The sequence below is a fragment of the Ambystoma mexicanum genome, chromosome 2q, assembly GCF_040938575.1.
Source record: "Ambystoma mexicanum isolate Mex_15411 chromosome 2q, UKY_AmexF1_1, whole genome shotgun sequence".
Classification (NCBI taxonomy): domain Eukaryota; kingdom Metazoa; phylum Chordata; class Amphibia; order Caudata; family Ambystomatidae; genus Ambystoma; species Ambystoma mexicanum.
The window spans coordinates 960,164,269-960,181,189 of record NC_090924.1 but is presented as its reverse complement, the minus strand read 5'-3'; the positions used below and the strand labels follow the sequence as shown (position 1 = coordinate 960,181,189).

General features: G+C 42.7%; 1 protein-coding gene across 2 annotated transcripts in view; it reads right to left on the bottom strand.

The window, feature by feature from the left end:
* Positions 1-236: 236 nt before the first annotated feature.
* Positions 237-16,921, bottom strand: part of LOC138569869 (ATP-binding cassette sub-family B member 5-like) — a 1,230,756-nt gene continuing 1,214,071 nt past the window's right edge. Inside the window, exon 27 of one of the 2 annotated variants that reach the window (XM_069648260.1) lies at positions 237-784. In XM_069648260.1, the coding sequence (XP_069504361.1) occupies positions 587-784 (198 nt within the window). In that variant the 3' untranslated portion in view covers positions 237-586. The remainder of the gene's footprint in view (positions 785-16,921) is intronic. The other variant, XM_069648261.1, reaches the window with a different exon arrangement.

Here is a 16,921-nt window from a genome sequence, read left to right as displayed (position 1 = left end):
TCAGCACTGGACACAGCATTTCATCGGCACGGGTCTATATGTTTCTATAAAACAAATGTAGTTTTCTTTTCTGCAACAACAACAATCACACACTCTCTCTCTCTCTCTCTCTCTCTCTCTCTCTCTCTCTCTATCTCTCTCTCTCTCTCTCTCTCTCTCTGCCAAGGAACAACCACAATGCTTTCTATTCTCAAATTATTTGTGAGCACCAGTTCATTCTCAGAAGAAATGACAGATTTAACATTTGTGGAGGAATTCAGAAATATTTATTTGGTTGTAAATATAAATATCTCACAGGAAATGCACTTTAAAGCTATTTTAAATAATTGCATTTCCCAAGTCTGGCTATAATGCCCATAATGCCACTGTGGGGGGGGGGGGGGGGGTTGACAAACTGCGTGTCTAGTGCTTACATAGGTAATGTCCATTGCCTGAGGAATTCTAGTGCAAAGTCCTTTTGAATCTGCAGTTATTCAGAAGTACATAATCACAAACATTTAACAAATGAAACATGTATTTTTAGTGTCAGTGCAAATACAAGGTATGTTGATATTTCTGCAGAAAACGATTGTCCGAAAAGTGCCTTTTAACTCATAGTTTGAGCATTTACTAAATTATAATATGCTCCCCTCTTAGCAAGAAGCTGTTGATGGGTGCCCTGCTCTACTATTATTCCATTGCTGATCACTGCTATCAAATCTGCGTTCTGTACGGTGGACAGGCGGTGCGCGATGACTATGCAGGTCCTTCCTTTTCTTGCTTGTTCAAGGGCCTGCTGTACAACCTGCAAAGTTCAGAAAATATGTTAGAGCTTCTTGCAGGGGCTACATGTTTTCTAACACTTTTTAAATAATTATAGCATTATGAAGGAGCCAGTGTTCAGTTAGATATTATTATTATTACTTATGTGTATACAGTAATTAAACTTTTACAAACATTCAATCAGCAAATTCAAATACATTTTTACACAAAAGGAAAATCATCAATAGTAATTAATCAGTACAGATACACAATACAAGAAATAATGCATATAAAAATGTCATACAATAATTATAAACACATCACATCGAAACCATTATATCTACAACACTGCAATTCATTAATGTTCATTAAATCCCTATATGGCACAATTTAAAAACAATTACTCTTAATATCATACATAATAAATAAAACTGTAAGTAACAGCTTACACATTAAAACACTCCAACAATGAAACCATGTAATCCTGCTTATATAAGCATCCCAGCCTAGGTAAGAAGCCATCATCTATACCATCGATTACTAAGATTAAACCCATAGCAATAATTTCAGTATCTTTTTCCACAGTCTAAACAATGCAAACTGTATCCTACCATTTTCAGAATTCAAGCAATATATCCAAAATGGATCCGACTTGATAAACTCAACATTATGTACAAAACACCCAAGGATCTCTATTATAGCGGGTGCTAACCCTGCCCATTCTGTAAATAAATGTCTAGCGGATTGCAAAATACTGTTCCTTTTACATATCCGACATGTGCGCTCTTTACAGGGGATATTATAGCTTAGCCCAAGGTTCATCATTGTCGGCAACTGGTTAGTCCTAAACTTTAACAAAAACATTCTCAAGGCAGAACTCGGACAACACGTAATATATCTTTGCGCTGTCAGATATATGTGTGTGACATTCAGCACTTCAACATGAGACTGTAGTCTATACAAATGGTCATAATTCTCGGTCCAGTCCATTAACATAGCTTCTTTTTATATATCCGATTCAGAACTTCAAAGCAAGTGCCATGTCTAAAGTCTGGTTTCCAGACAATTTTCCCTAGGCATTTTGCAACCCAATTATCAAAATCCCTGCTATCAACTTTCAGCATACACTCCGGTATGTTTGCCAAAAGTGAAAGCAATTCACATTGCGGAAAGGTGTTATTTTTTAAGTATAGTTCACCCTGCCTCATAATAGCCAGACCCTTAAGTGATACCAAGCCTAACTCAAGTCTAAGATATTGCACCGGCGTTGACCTTGGCAGACCAAGGACCGTTTTCCAGAAATATTCTTCGATTCTGTTAAGCCATTGCAAATCTTCCATGGCAAGAGCATCCGATCCATAGAGTACCATTGGACTAAAACATTTTTTATACAGTACAATAATACCCTCTAAGGAATAACCTGCTGTCTGTGAAGCAAATGTTCGTATTAAGTTTACAAGTTGCTTTGCTTTGAGTCTCTTAGTTTCCTTAATATATATATAGGCTCTCGAAGGACTCATCTCCATTCCCAGAAAGGCGTATTTAACAACCCTCTCGAGTACTCCTAAACTAGTGGAAAATACAGGACATTTGATTGGTTTCGGTACTATAATCATCAACTTTGTTTTCTCCATATTAATAATCAGATCATTGGCAATCGTGTATTCAATGAGTACTCGAACATTACCTCGATTCCACTGAAAGTAAAGTTAAACATAACGAGATCATCAGCACATAACATGCACAGTAACAAGCAGGCCCCTATTTTTGGAAAACAGCCCAGAGTTTGAGTAAATATTAACGGAAGATCCGTCGTATAAATACAATAAATACAATAAAGCAGGAACGCCAATGTGCATCCCTGCTTAACCCCGACACTCGTGCCGAAAGTCCCCCTATCGTCCATCCTTACACGTACTGATGTCTCGTGATGTAATCCTTTTAATACACTAAGCAACCATCCTGGACAACCCCAGCGCTACATCTTGGCACACAATGTTTGCCTGCAAACCCATCAAAGACCGCCCTAAAATCCACAAATATGGAATAAAGGGCACTCCCTCCTGTGGCCGAAGCATCCCTATAAAGGGTATCCATCACCATAATATTATGTACGGTACTGCATCCAGGCCTAAAACCAGTTTGGGCAAAACCCAAAATCCTTGAGTAATCTACCCATTTTTGCAGAGCTTCTAAAACAAATGACCCACATTTCTTTCCTGTAGAGTCTAACAGGGAAAGAAGCCTATAATTCGCTGGTGAAATCCACTCATCTTTTTTGTAAACAGGCACCAATAGTGCCTGTTGCCGTGATCTTGGGATGCATTCTGTGGAACAAACTCTATTATAAAGTATGTTTAATAATTTAGCCCAAATACAGGGATTCATTGTCAATACCGTGTTGGCAAGGCCATTAGGGCCAGGCGCCCTAGAGTTATTTAATTTCAAGATCTTTTTCTCTATAGAACCCTCACTAATATTCAAATGCCACCCTTGCAAACAAAAAGCAGGTGGCGAAGGGACCATACCCGCACCATTAGTCTTATTCATATATTCTACCCATTCCCTTTCCTGAATGGGATTAAGGGTCTTCTCTTTTTTATCAGCCTTAGCTTTATTTAGCTGCCTCCACACATCTTTATAATTTCTCTTGCTCGGGATACCAATCATCTCTTGCCAACTTTGATTTTTAATGGAAAATTTCGATCGCTTATACCATCCCCTGTAGGCATTCGTAATCGTATTTATCTTTCCTTTCTTAATTTCCTTAGAATAGATTGAGACGTTAATCCTTCTTATGTCCCTTCGCACAATATGCTTAGCGTCACGAACCGCTGGGTCATGTTGATTATTACTTTTAGTACATGCCATATATTGCCTAATGCAGCGCTTACCAGTCGATGTGGCTAAATTCTTAATTCAGTCTTCGATTTCATCTCCACTCAAAACCCCAAGGCATTTAATATCATAAGCATCAAGGGAGTCAACCTTACTCCCAATCTTACCCACATTCCTATCATTCCAACGGATGATATTTCCAGCTTGGTTAGCCCGTACCCCCGAACACTCAGGCTGACCTTCAGATGCCATCCGAGAATCAAGCACTTCCAGGGTCAGACCTATTGAGTGATGATCACTAAAACCCAAATCTAACTAGGAGCTCTCTAGCTGCCAGCTGACAGGTATTGTTTCCAAATATGTAATCAAGCATGGCAATGGAATTAGGCCCCCTCCAGGTATATTGACCAGGTACATCCCCCTTAATGCAACCATTCAGCATGCTATTATCCCAATGCTTAAGGAACCCAACCAATCGCTTTCCTCTACTATTATCACCACCCTGGAGTATTGTACTTCTGGGAGAAACATTAGTGTATGATGACCCAGTGTGTTATCAGCACACCGAGCATTAAAGTCACCACACAGCAAAACCAATCTGTCTTCCCCATTTTCTTTAAGATTCTCTGCCAAACATTCCTCCAAGTTGTGCAGGAATCCATTAATAGTCTTTACGCTAGGGGGAAGATACACATTAATTATCAGCATGCCTGATATTACATTACCTATATTATTGCTGATATCCACACCAAGAGCGTACCCTTCGTCTTCGGTACACCAGACATCACGTGAGCACAACCTCAGACTAACACCTATAATAAGCCCCCCAGATGGCCTCCATGTGATACCTTTCTTGGCAAACATATGGTACAAGTCATAGCCCTCAAAGTAAACTGGGCTGTCTAGCCAAGTCTCCTGTAACATAAATATATCTTGGCCAAAGAGTATGTTCATTGATCCATCTTTATGTAATAGGTGCTTGTGCCCACGTGTATTCCAACTGATCAACTTAATAAATCAACGCCTATCTATGTTATACTGTTTGTGGGCTATAAGATTGCTCCTCTTCTCCAGACTTTGCACATCAAAACCCTAGTACTCAGACCCCATCAGCATCCTGTGTTCACCGTGGGTAGGTTCGAGGGATAATAAGGACCCTGCAATGGTATATATACTTTGTGTTCCCGGATTGCCTCCGGTAGCATAATTCACTGCATCACCACATACTAACAATCTCAGACCCAGTTCTTCAAGAGCATCTACATTGGCGCACATCAGGGAGGCCACTGCAGGACTGGCTACCTGTAGCAACACCCAGTTGGTGGTACTATCCCACTTAGGTAGCACCAATTCAATAATATCAGCAGATCTGATAGTACACAACCATGGCACCGTAGCCCACAAACGGAACAGGTTAGTCCTGTTCAGAAAAGGGCTCACTAACGTAGTATTCTTTTCCACCAACCTGATCATACAGCCTGGTCTAATACATTTTGCAATCTTGTCACCACCTTTATCCTTCAGATTGGTGCAAGGCTCCCCCACCTTGACTACTTTTAATTCACGGCGAGTATCGTCCTCATCAGGTAGCCCTTGCAGAAACTTAACCGGGACAAGTATCTGGTTTTTGGGATACCCCCCCAATGCTGGTCTCCTTATATTCACATCCTGCCTAGAGCGTTATACCAGCTTAGTTATATTATTGGGAACAGGCTTGGACAAGGGTAATCCCACACCCTTTAACCCAGTGTCAGGTTCCACAAACCCAGGCCGCAAGAGTGTCCACCTACCTAAGGGACCTTGTAAGGTCACCCTTCTTCTGATCCCATCAGAGTGGTTGTGAGTTACCTTCTGTGCTCTCGCAGAACCCGTAGTACCCTTTGTACGTGTCATAGTTGCTATCCTGTAATCGTCCTGATCCAACAATAACATATTTGACTATACAGGTGTTTTAGTCTTATTCTCCTTTGTCGTTTCTACAGGGTACTTCTCGGGTTGCGAATATTCAGATCTTCCCATCAACGATATTTCAGTACATAGTGCCTCAAGCGCGTCATCCTCATTTGCAGCTGCTATGTTAACTGAGTCTTCAGTCCTCCATGTATTCCCAGTTTCGTCCAGGGTAATGTAATTATTTCTTTCTTCCAAATCCCCTGACGCTCCTAATGGCCTACCTGGATCTGTGATACCATTTATTAATGGAGCTGGTTTGTCTTGTTTCAATAGGCAAGGAATTAGCATGTCCTCACCTAAATATTCTGCTACATTAGGTCACAATCCCATAGCTTTAATTACAATATCCAATTGCTGTTGGGTCTTTAACTGATTTTTCACCAGATTTGAGCAGATCCTAAGGACATCATCCAATCTCTCTGAAATGGCTTTAAACTTGATGTTAAAAAGGCCTTCTGCCCCTCAAGGCAGCACCTCCAATTCTTTGTCTTCCCTCCTAAGTCCCCTGAACGCTGCGTTACCAAATAGCACTCAAGGAAAGATTACCGTAGGGCCATGCATCATTCCGTAGTGGAGCCACCCCAGTCGGATGACGTTGCAATGATTTCCGTAAATTAAGCAGGGAGCCATTATTGTCCAAAGAATACATAGAGGATGAACAATCAACAATGGTGACCTTATTCAATGTGTGACCGTCTCCATTTCCAGTCTCCAAAAGGGCTAAGTATTGACTCTCAGCCAGTTCAGTGTCTCTGTCTCCATCTCCATCTCTGTACTTACCCTCTGCCCTGACGGCAAGCTAGACTTATCCAGAGTATTGCCCCTAGCTCGCTCCCTACCCATCCCAGTAAATTAGCCTGGTATTCTAGGTTGTGTAGACACGTGGTTTTTCTTCCCCCTTTTTCTCTTGGGAAGATCCTTCGATTTACGGGAGGGACCAGGGCTCCGCCGGCGCTTACCCTTTAAAAGCACATCGCTCCTTAGACCCACTCGTCTTGTAGTTTTCAGTTTCATGTTTAGCTATCTGAAGTGTGTCAAAGTCATGTATCTAAATGAATCACTATACTAACAGTTGTCCCAGGGGGTTATCCAGTTAGATTGTGCTGGGGAAGTACTTCACTCCAAACTGAAAATGTCAATACAAACAGACACATGGCTCATTTAAAATCCAATAGTGTCAATAGCTGAATTACAGTGCTGGTATTTCCACATGTAAATAACAATAATCATACGTAGATCGAGCCGCACATTAGCCAGAAATCCTCCACGTGGGACAAATTCACCAACATAACTATCTCCGTGCAGCAAACCATAAAAGTTCAGAGCTACCGGCTTGTCAGTGCTCACCCTGGAGCATGAGAGTCTTGCAGCACACGTTCCTCTGCCAACACTTACTTCGAAACCAACAACGGCAGGGTTTCTACACGGACACTGTGCACCGGATAACGAGTCACTCAGGATTTAAACGTTCTGCAGTGGAATTTAACACATGTTGCACGCAGCAGGAAAAAGGACACGGCAGCGTCCTGCAACAATTTCTTCGGTCCGATGAGACAATGCCACTATACTTGAATAGAAGGTCTAGAAAGGGAAAAAGCTCTGACTATACTCAGTGAAGAGGACACTTTCTCTCTACTCCGCCGGGGGCGGGCCTTATACTTGTAAGAAAATACGTTAGAGACTTACAGTTTCCATTCTGAATATATGAAATAGGCTGTCATTCTGAGTGAAGTTCCTTACTTGGACTTGTAGTCCTCTCCACAATAGTTTCCTGTGAAAATAATTACAGACAAACACTAGAGACTATTGGACCAGAAGCTATATGGAGCTCTGATCATAGGTTGCAGAATTTACAAATGTTCACCTATCCTGAAGAAGACACAAACAATCTGTCGAGTCGAAACTATTTGTTAACTTGGAAGCCCTTGCGTTAATGAAGATCTATAAATTGGGGCACCTATAGTCGATACTTTTTGGAGTGAACAACTGTTAGAGATACAGTCAAAGTGAATTTGAATATGTCCAAGCTCTTAAAATTATGAATTGTTTTAAGATGTGAATTTACCTTGAACGAATGTATGGATGCATGATGTTAGGATGTTTTTTATGGATTATATTAAAATGTTCAATGATTTCTATTTTTATACTTAAATCAGAATGAAATAAAAATAATGATTTAATACTTACAACCCTCGGTCTCGTTCTCACTAGTTTTTCTGGTTACCCTGGCACCACTTTTGTTCTACTAGACAGACTCAAACCATACGAGTCACTCAGCTGCCACTCTGATATTATGAATTGATCAGGGCAAATGAGCTAGACTGCATCAAGACACACATCAAGACTAGATTACAAAATGTGTCGATCGTGACATGACTGCCTGCCTAAGTGTGACTTTCTCTATGACATAGTTCACGAATGAGCTTGAAAACGATATCAATGGGATTTTAAATGAGAGAATTTTAACTTATTTCCAGAAACGATTTTTTGATAAACAAATGTAACATCTTTTACAGAGATATATAGCTACAGTTGTCTTTAATTTTGCAATATAATTTTCAATTAATGCTACGCCAGAAAAAATAAAATCATCACAAACAACATGCAAGTGGTGGTTACAATTAAACAGAAAGTCTAATTAAATATTGCCCTTTTTCATTTAATATGTAATAAAGAGAAAGTGAGATATTTGACTTATCAAAGTAATTCCAGAACCATGAAATTAATGTGTATTTTTGCGCCCTGCTTTGGTATTAAGACATTCTCAAACATTTTCTATGAACTCCTTTTCGGTTTAATAGCCTGTGCTTTGTGTCCATCCTGACTAAGAAAACAAATTAAAATAAAAAGTTGACATTAATTAAAACAAAAAAGGAATTAGTAAAAAGTCTGCTGTTTGCTCCAGAGAAATTTAGTGAAATTCCATCTTGAGTGATTAGCATGATGAGCTGTTTTAAGTCAAAGGCTTACCATACCACAGCCCCCTATCACAATAAAGAAGTCTAGCTATTCATAAAATGAATCCCATATTTCTAGTCATTGATCTTGGCTACTGAAGGAAATAAGGCGGCACACGGGCAAGTGGTGAGTTCTTTATTCAAGGAGCTCCCCAGAGCCCTCCTCCCTCCAAGCCTCGCCGTATTCAAACACACTTGCAACCGCCTCCTGTGGTCACGCGGCTCTCATTCTAAACAATGACCCGAGAGTGCGCGTGACCGCAGCAAGGCTTACAAGTAAATCTCTACACATCTTTCCCCTTTACAGGAAAATTAACTAAATATAATATATGAAGAAGAAAACAGTAAAGAAAATTACATAACCAATGTAACCAAACACAGTCATACAAGAGAAATTTGCTAAAACAGAAAAGAGATAATTGTTAGAATTTGTGCATCAAAATCTGTCATGCAATTCAAATATTATATGATGTCTGAAAATCTCTCATCCACACAGGCTTTGATCTAAACCTATGCGAACCTTCTTCACTGGCTCTCACACAAGTATTATCATTGTTCACATCTACCGCCCTTCCTTTCATCTCCTCTTCCAATTTCTTATTATTGTTCACATTCACTTCCCTTCCTTTCGACTCTCATCCAACTTATTCTCCTTCCCATCCCCCACTCTTGCCAACCTTCCTTTAGACCAGACTTCTCCTCCTTCCAAGATGACAACATTACTCTTTACTGCACATATCTTATTCGGTCCCAGAAACTTACTTTCCACACATTTGTTCACTAGTCTAGGATTTTTAACATATACCATCTCTCCAATCTTCCATTCTTGTTCCTTCACCCTCCTCCTGTCATCAAACAGTTCCTTATTCCTTTCTTGACTCAAAGTAATGAGTTTCATTATGTGATCCCGATCCACATTAACCACTTTGGCCATACCTAGCCATCCTGGACAAAGCCTTGTTCCAGGTTCCCTACCTTTCATAGACACAAATGGAGATACACCAGTCACAGAGTGTGGCGTAGTGACATAATTCCATGTTAACATCCTTAACACCTCCCTCCATGGCTGTCCCGATTTCATGGCCATCTGCAGGCCCCCCTTTATGTACCTGTTGACTCTTTCAACAAGACCATTCGCCTTGGGATTATAGAACGCTGTTCTCGTGTGTTTTATGCTATAGCCTGCAAGAAATTTTCTCATTGCCACAGATACAAACTGTACCCCATTATCAGACACAATTTCAACCGGTACACCTTCCTTAAGGAAAATTTTCTCCAAGAAACCAATTAATTCCTTAGCCGTGACTTCTTTCACCGCTTCCCATTCAAACCATTTGGAATGAAAGTCTACCACCACAAATAGAAATTTCAGACCTTCTCCCAGACCTGCTACAGGACCCATGATGTCCACTGCCAACTTGCTCCAAGGCTGGTCTGGTATCACATTAGGTATTAACGGAGCTTCTCTCACCACTCTGCATTTGTCACTAGTTTGGCAAGTCATGCAATCTTTGACATACCCTTCAGCACTTCTATTGATTCCCGGCCACCAATAGTTCTGCCTCAATTTCCTTTTCATGGCAGCTTCTCCGGGATGTCCCTGATGTGCCAGCTTCACCAATACAGACCTAAGTGACTGTGGGGGAACAATGCACCTACCCCTCCTTAGCCTGCCGTCACACAAATTCAACTCATCCCTTATCTCCCACCAAGTATTGAATTTACTGTCAAGGTCTCTTTTAGCTGGCCACCCTCTCACTGTCCAACACTTTATTAGCTTAAGATCCTCATCTAATTCTTCTTCCTGTGTCCACTCTTCCTTCCTAACCGCATTCTGTACTTCTGCCACTACTGACTCCTCCTCTTCCTCCCTTTCTTCCACAATATTACTCTTTACTGGCAATCTTGACAGGCAGTCTGCCACCACATTTTTTTTTCCTGGCAAATAGCTTACATCAAAGTTAAAATTTTGGAGTCCCAAACCCCACCTGCTAATCCTTGGGGAGCCCAAAGCCCATCTTCCACTCTCAAAGAGCTCAACCATGGGCTTGTGGTCCGACCTGACCACAAATCTTCTTCCCCACAAGTAATACTTAAAATGGCTCACAGCCCAAAACATGGCCAAGGTTTCCCTTTCGATAACGGAATATTTGCACTCCGCACCTTTCAGCGTCCTAGACGCAAACGCAATAACTCTCTCTGTATTGTCCCTGTCATACTGCATCAATGTTGCTCCCAGCCCAAGCATACTCGCATCAACCACCAAAACAATCTTATCCTTAGGATTGAATCTACCTATGGATGGCGCTCCACTCACCGCTTGCTTGATACACTCAAAAGCCACATCGCATTCTGTTGACCATTCAAATTTCGCACCCTTTTTTAGCAACATTCTAAGAGGAATGGACACCTTGGCAAAATCCTTCACAAACTTATGGTAATATTCGGCCAATCCTAAAAATGATTTCACTTGTTCCTTATTCTCAGGCACAGGTGCACCTTTCACTGCCTCCACCAAATTCCTCTTAGGCCTCACCCCTTGTTCATCTATCTCATGTCCAAGATACTCTACCCTGCGCACCATAATCTTACACTTGCTCCTTTTCACTGTCAACCCTGCCTCCCCCAATCTGTTCAACACCTCTCTCAACACTTCATCATGCTCTTCAGTGGAACTGGCATATATCATAACATCATCCTGGAACACAATAATGTTCTTTACTCCGCTCAACACTGTCTCCATCACTCTTTGGAATACAGCTGCCGCCGAGGCGAGTCCAAATGGCATCCTGCAATACCTAAATGTTCCAAATACTGTAATGAATGCCGTCAAATGGTGACAATCCTCCTTCAATGGAACCTGATGGTATGCCTGAGAAAGATCAATGACTGAAAATACTTTGGCATTGTTCAACACAGATAATTTGTCACCAATTATTGGCAGGGGATGTCTATCTATTAAGATATTCCTGTTCAGGTCACGCAGGTCTACACACAGTCTAATGTCTCCATTTGCCTTCGCTGCCACCACCACCGGCGACAGCCATTCAGAGCTTTCACTCTTCTCAATTATTCCTCTTTGAAGTAGCGACTCCACTTCTATCTTTAGTTTTCCACTTAATTCATGAGGCACTGGCCTCACCTTGTGCACTTTTGGACTAGCGCCTGCCTTCAGCTGAATTTGATGTTCAAATCCCTTTAACATTCCCAATTCATCTTGAAACACTTTGGGGTATTCCTTCTCTCACTTATCCTTCAGCTCAGCCACATCAATAGGCCTTTCCGCATTCGCTTGGATTCTGATTCCCAACTTCCACTGTTCACCCCATCCCAGGAGTGACGAACCTTCTTGAGTAACATATATCTCAGATTCACAGCTTCTCCCTTTATACTTAATGGAAGCTTGGAACATCCCTACAATTTCAATTCTCACGTTCCCATATGCATAGGGTTCAATATTGTGTTCCTTCAACTGTCTTACGTCTCCCTGCATGCAACCTAAAAATGTTGCTTTCGACATCAAAGTCCACGGTGAACAACTGTCCACCTTCATTGTCACTACTCTCCCATTGATCATGAACACATCCGTTGGTGCACCACCTTTGCTTGATACTTCCGATACCTCTAGTACATGCTTTGCCTGGCTGCTCATTCCCATTCTATGATCCTCTTCTTGTTCAGGTACTCTCCCTCCTTCTTCAATGTTCTGCACCATTCCCGAATCACGGCAGACTCTCGCAAAAATGACCCTTTTTCTTGCATTTCAAGCACGAAATATTCCTGGCCGGACAAAACATGCTTGTTGAAATGTGGCGGTTACTCCCACACTTGTAACATCTTATTTCTTTGTTCGGAACCCCTTTTCGGAATCCCCTCACTACGGCCACTTCTCCTTCCGACTTGTCTCCTTTCATAGTAGTCATGTATTTATGGGTCTGTTCCATGCTTCTTGCCGTGTCAATGGCTAACTCCAGCGACGCATCTTTTGACAGTAGCCTCTCTTGTATTTTCACATTATTCGTGCAGCGGACCAATTGGTCCCTTAATAAGGGAGTCTGTGAGTAACCCGAACTCACACGTATGACTAAGGGACCTTAACGCTGCAATAAAGTTCTCCACCGGTTCTTGTGGATCTTGTACCCCCTGGAAGAACTTGTGCCTTTCAAACGTTATGTTCTTCTTAGCTTCAAAATGGATTTCCAACTTTCTTTCTGCCATGGAATATTGATCCACCTCTCCTTGGCCTTGCTGCGGAAGATCAGGTAATCCATCATAAACACTTCTGCCCTCAGTTCCCAAATTGTGGAGTAAAATTGCTTCTTTTCTCACCGATGCAAACTTATCACCTCCTATGGCAATCAGGTAAGTGTCAAATAGGTTTTTCCACCTGTCCCACCTTATTGGTGGAGCACCAGGTTCTGGCAGAAACGGTGGCGGTGGTGACATACTCGCTGCAGCCAAATGCACTATTTTATGTCCTTTATTGTGTTCTCCTCTTTGCCCTTGCGTTCTCCCCTTTGTCCTTGCAAGTCTTTCACACCCTAACTGCACTGTAATAATGTCTCTTATGGTGCCCAGCTCCTCAGTCTTAGTACTTTTCTATAATATTATCTTCTGGGTGTTATGGCCTCTGGTTGGTATTCCTTTCATTCAAATGAACCTCCCCCTCTGGTTGTGCCTTGCCCCCACTCCCCCTGCTCCTCACCTTCCTGCCCAATGAGAGCCGGGGTGGGCGGCACCAACCAGGAACAGCTGTGCAGGCCTCTCTCAATGCGCGGCCGCTCGGAGCAGAGGTGAGGTGGGGAGAGCGTCCTCCTGCAGTGCCACACCCCCTGGGCGCCGCGGAGACAGTTCCCTTGCGGCCCCACACCTCTCCGCTCGCAGTGCGACCTGCTCTGCTGCCGGTCGCGACCGCCGCACCGTGGACGTCCCTCAAATACTTCAAGAGGAACGTCGGCTCTGTGGCGAGCTCCTTGTGCCTCTTCCTCGTCGCCAATTGAAGGAAATAAGGCGGCACACAGGCAAGTGGTGAGTTCTTTATTCAAGGAGCTCCCCAGAGCCCTCCTCCCTCCAAGCCTCGCCGTATTCAAACACACTTGCAACCGCCTCCTGTGGTCACGCGGCTCTCATTCTAAACAATGACCCGAGAGTGCGCGTGACCGCAGCGAGGCTTGCAAGTAAATCTCTACAGCTACCTTTGAAGTGCTTGTGATATCAATGCTCTCGTTTGAAAGGAGAGAACCTTCAAATGAACATTGTTCTCCTTTTATTTCACATGGATTTGAGATAAAGAACCATGTTTGGGGCACAGTTGCTTTGTAGGCCGGTTTGCCAGAAAGATTGTGACTTATGTGGTACACTGGATCAAACGCATGCTTCTACCACCTGATGGGTGACACGTGACATGCAATATGGTGTAGATCTAAAATCAATGAATGTACAATGCTGTCGATTACACCAAGATAGTGGACATTTATATAAGGGCACATTTAAAAAACTATGTATGTTGGAGTGGATCACTAAAAGCCCCTTCCTTCCAAAGTTTTCCAAAAAATAAGAGTTACTTTGTGTGACGAAGTGGACATCTAGTCGTCATCACAAAGAGCTGGGAATGATTTAATCAGGCTCTCTAAGTCAGGAAAGACTCTGAAGAATATGTCACAAGGAGCATTTTCCTAGACCATCTTAAAAGTCCAAACAAATAAGAAACACATCTCCCCAACCCCATTCTCTCACAAATGGAAAATTCAGCGTGGTTCCTGCAAACTCATTAACAGGTTCAAGGGGAAGAAGACTATTGAGAAACCCTAGTCAGCCCACAGAAGTACTTTCACCATACTGAAAAGAGAAGTTATGTGTTATGTGAGATCTGTCCCTTTCTCCCATTTACCCCTCTGGGTGACAGAGAGACATGCAATTCACCCTGGGCAACAGACACACACACAGAGGACTTCGCCACAGTACAGATCGATTTGAGGGAAGGGAAACGAATACTTGCACTGCAGCTATAATCCTGATAGAATAAGCCTCCTTCAGCAAGGTCTTTATAACACACACACTAACTTGCTGAGTACAGGGCGGACAGCCAGACCAGACTGTAAGAAGGGGGAGGCTTGCAACTACACAAACCAAATAAAGGAATCAAGGCTGACATGTTTACAGCCTTCTGTTGCATCCCTGGCACTGAGCATGCTCAGGCAGAACACCTGACGTTTCCAGTCCCTAAGGGAGAAAATATTCAGTCAACGTCATAAACAAAAGTCAGCTGCCAGGGCAGCATTGAAAGGGTTTGAGGGCAGAGTGCGCAAGTTGTAATTTTGGAGAGCGGGTAGGTTGTTGGGTAAAGAAGCAAGTAATGTGAGATAGAGGAGAGGACCACCAGAGGAAGGCTGTTAGACCTGGAGAGTGGAAGAAGGTGGAGTGAAAGATGAAACCTGAACAGCAGAGGTTGGTGAAGTGACAGAGGAAAGTGACTGTATGGTGGAGGAAGGTGAATGGAAAGAGAAAACCCAGAAAGTGGAGGAAGACTGAATGAAAGAGAAAGTCTGGAAAGTGGAGGAAGGTGAAGTAAAAGAAAAATACCTAAGTGGTGTAATATGGAATAACACAACGCAAAAGCAAATAATAAAAGGGTAACCATATCCCCAGAGAAGCAAGACAGATGCCGTGGCCTGTGATGAGGAAGCAAAGGTAAAGGCAGTGCTCATGGCCAAAGAGTAGGCAGGGCCATAACATGCTGAAGCCTAGGCCAAAGAAAGAGGAGAGGGAGAAAAGTTAGCAGCTCCAGCCAAAGAGAAAGTGGAGAGAGAAATGGCTGAAGCACTGCCAATGAAAAATGAAAGAAGAGAAAAGGCTGACTCTCTGGTCAAGGACAAGGCAAAGAAAGGTAAAGCTGAGGCTTCGGTCGAAGAGAAGGGTACAGACCATGAGCAAGGAAATGGCAGAGCAAGAAAGGCAGAAAAGGGGAAACAAGCAAGAAGAGTGGACTGTGCACTAACCAAGGGAGAAGACAAGAACTCTGAATAGATTAATTTCCAGTGTGGTAAGTACTTAATAAAAAAAATATAGAATCTGACAACCATCCTGACAAAGCATATGATTCACCTTAAATTAGAACTCTGTAAGTGCCTAATTTAGCCAACATTTTTTCTGGAGGATGTGTGCCAACTATCTGACAGCTGTCATCAGTAGAACTAGGTCACCAAGTGCACTGAACAATAAAGACACAGATGAAACAGCAAAAACAACCACATGGTTCAACCACAGAGACCAAGAACCTGCAAACTGAAGACAGCAATATGTAAAGTGTCAGGGAATTTAACAATGAGGTAAATGGGAGGGCGATGATGGATTTGCCTACTACACCAGTAGCCGCTACCACACAGCTTGTTAAAATCTTAGCCAGGTTAATTTCCCGGGTCCAGATATATAGGTTGTCAGCCTATTTATAAATGGCAATTACCACCCCCTCTTCTACTGAACTTGGCAATTAATTTGAATATGCTGCATCACTAGTTTTTCTCACCCAAACATCTGTTTCATCGACACAAATCACAGCTATTTTGACTCCCACATCTCCCTGAGATGCATTTCATTTTGCAGCACGAGAGGCTAGCCATTATTTCACTACCAGGTGTTGGAATGTCATTCGCATGAATGCACTGTTCACATCTGCACTCCAGCATAATGTTCTGAGGCATATAGGTTCTCAGGTGCACTTTGTAGTAAATGCAATTGCTGGGGAAGAGGCTAGAACACTCACACAGGGAAGCAAGCACCCTTAAGTACTGGGATTGAACCCCATCACTGAATCTCTCCATTAATAAAAAAATAAAAAATAATCTCTAGTTCAGCCATTTAATGTGATGTAAAGTTATGCCTCCTGTGATGAATCGTATGGAGTCATCACTTATCCCCAGCCAAAGATCTCCTCCCATGTGGCCAGGGGACTGTAGTCGCTACCTGATCCTGATTCTGGGGTTTGATTTATTTTATTTATTGGGTATTTATAATGCGCCTATACAGCCACATGGTGTTTCAAGGCACATCAAGACGGGGGAGGGAGGCAGGTACAGGGGGAAAACAACAAAAACGTTCCTACTAGGTCTTGAAACATTCAGAAAGTGCAAGTGCCATAACACGAATGAGGGGGAGATAAGGAGGAGGGGAATTGAAGGTAGGGGGGAGCAGAGTGGAAGAAAAACAATAACATTCCTATTAGGTCATGAGACAATTCCCCCAGTTGCTAGGTCTGGAAAAGACCCGGGGCTATGCTGATGTTGGAACTGTTGGGACTGGGGGCTAGCTAGCCTTTTGGCTATAGCTCCTGAGATTCTACCCGGGGCTACAACCAAAAGACCAGGGGCTATAGTCCCCTAGCCCTCCCCTAGCAACGCCTCTGGCGTCCCCTAACATTGGGCCGGTACTGGAAC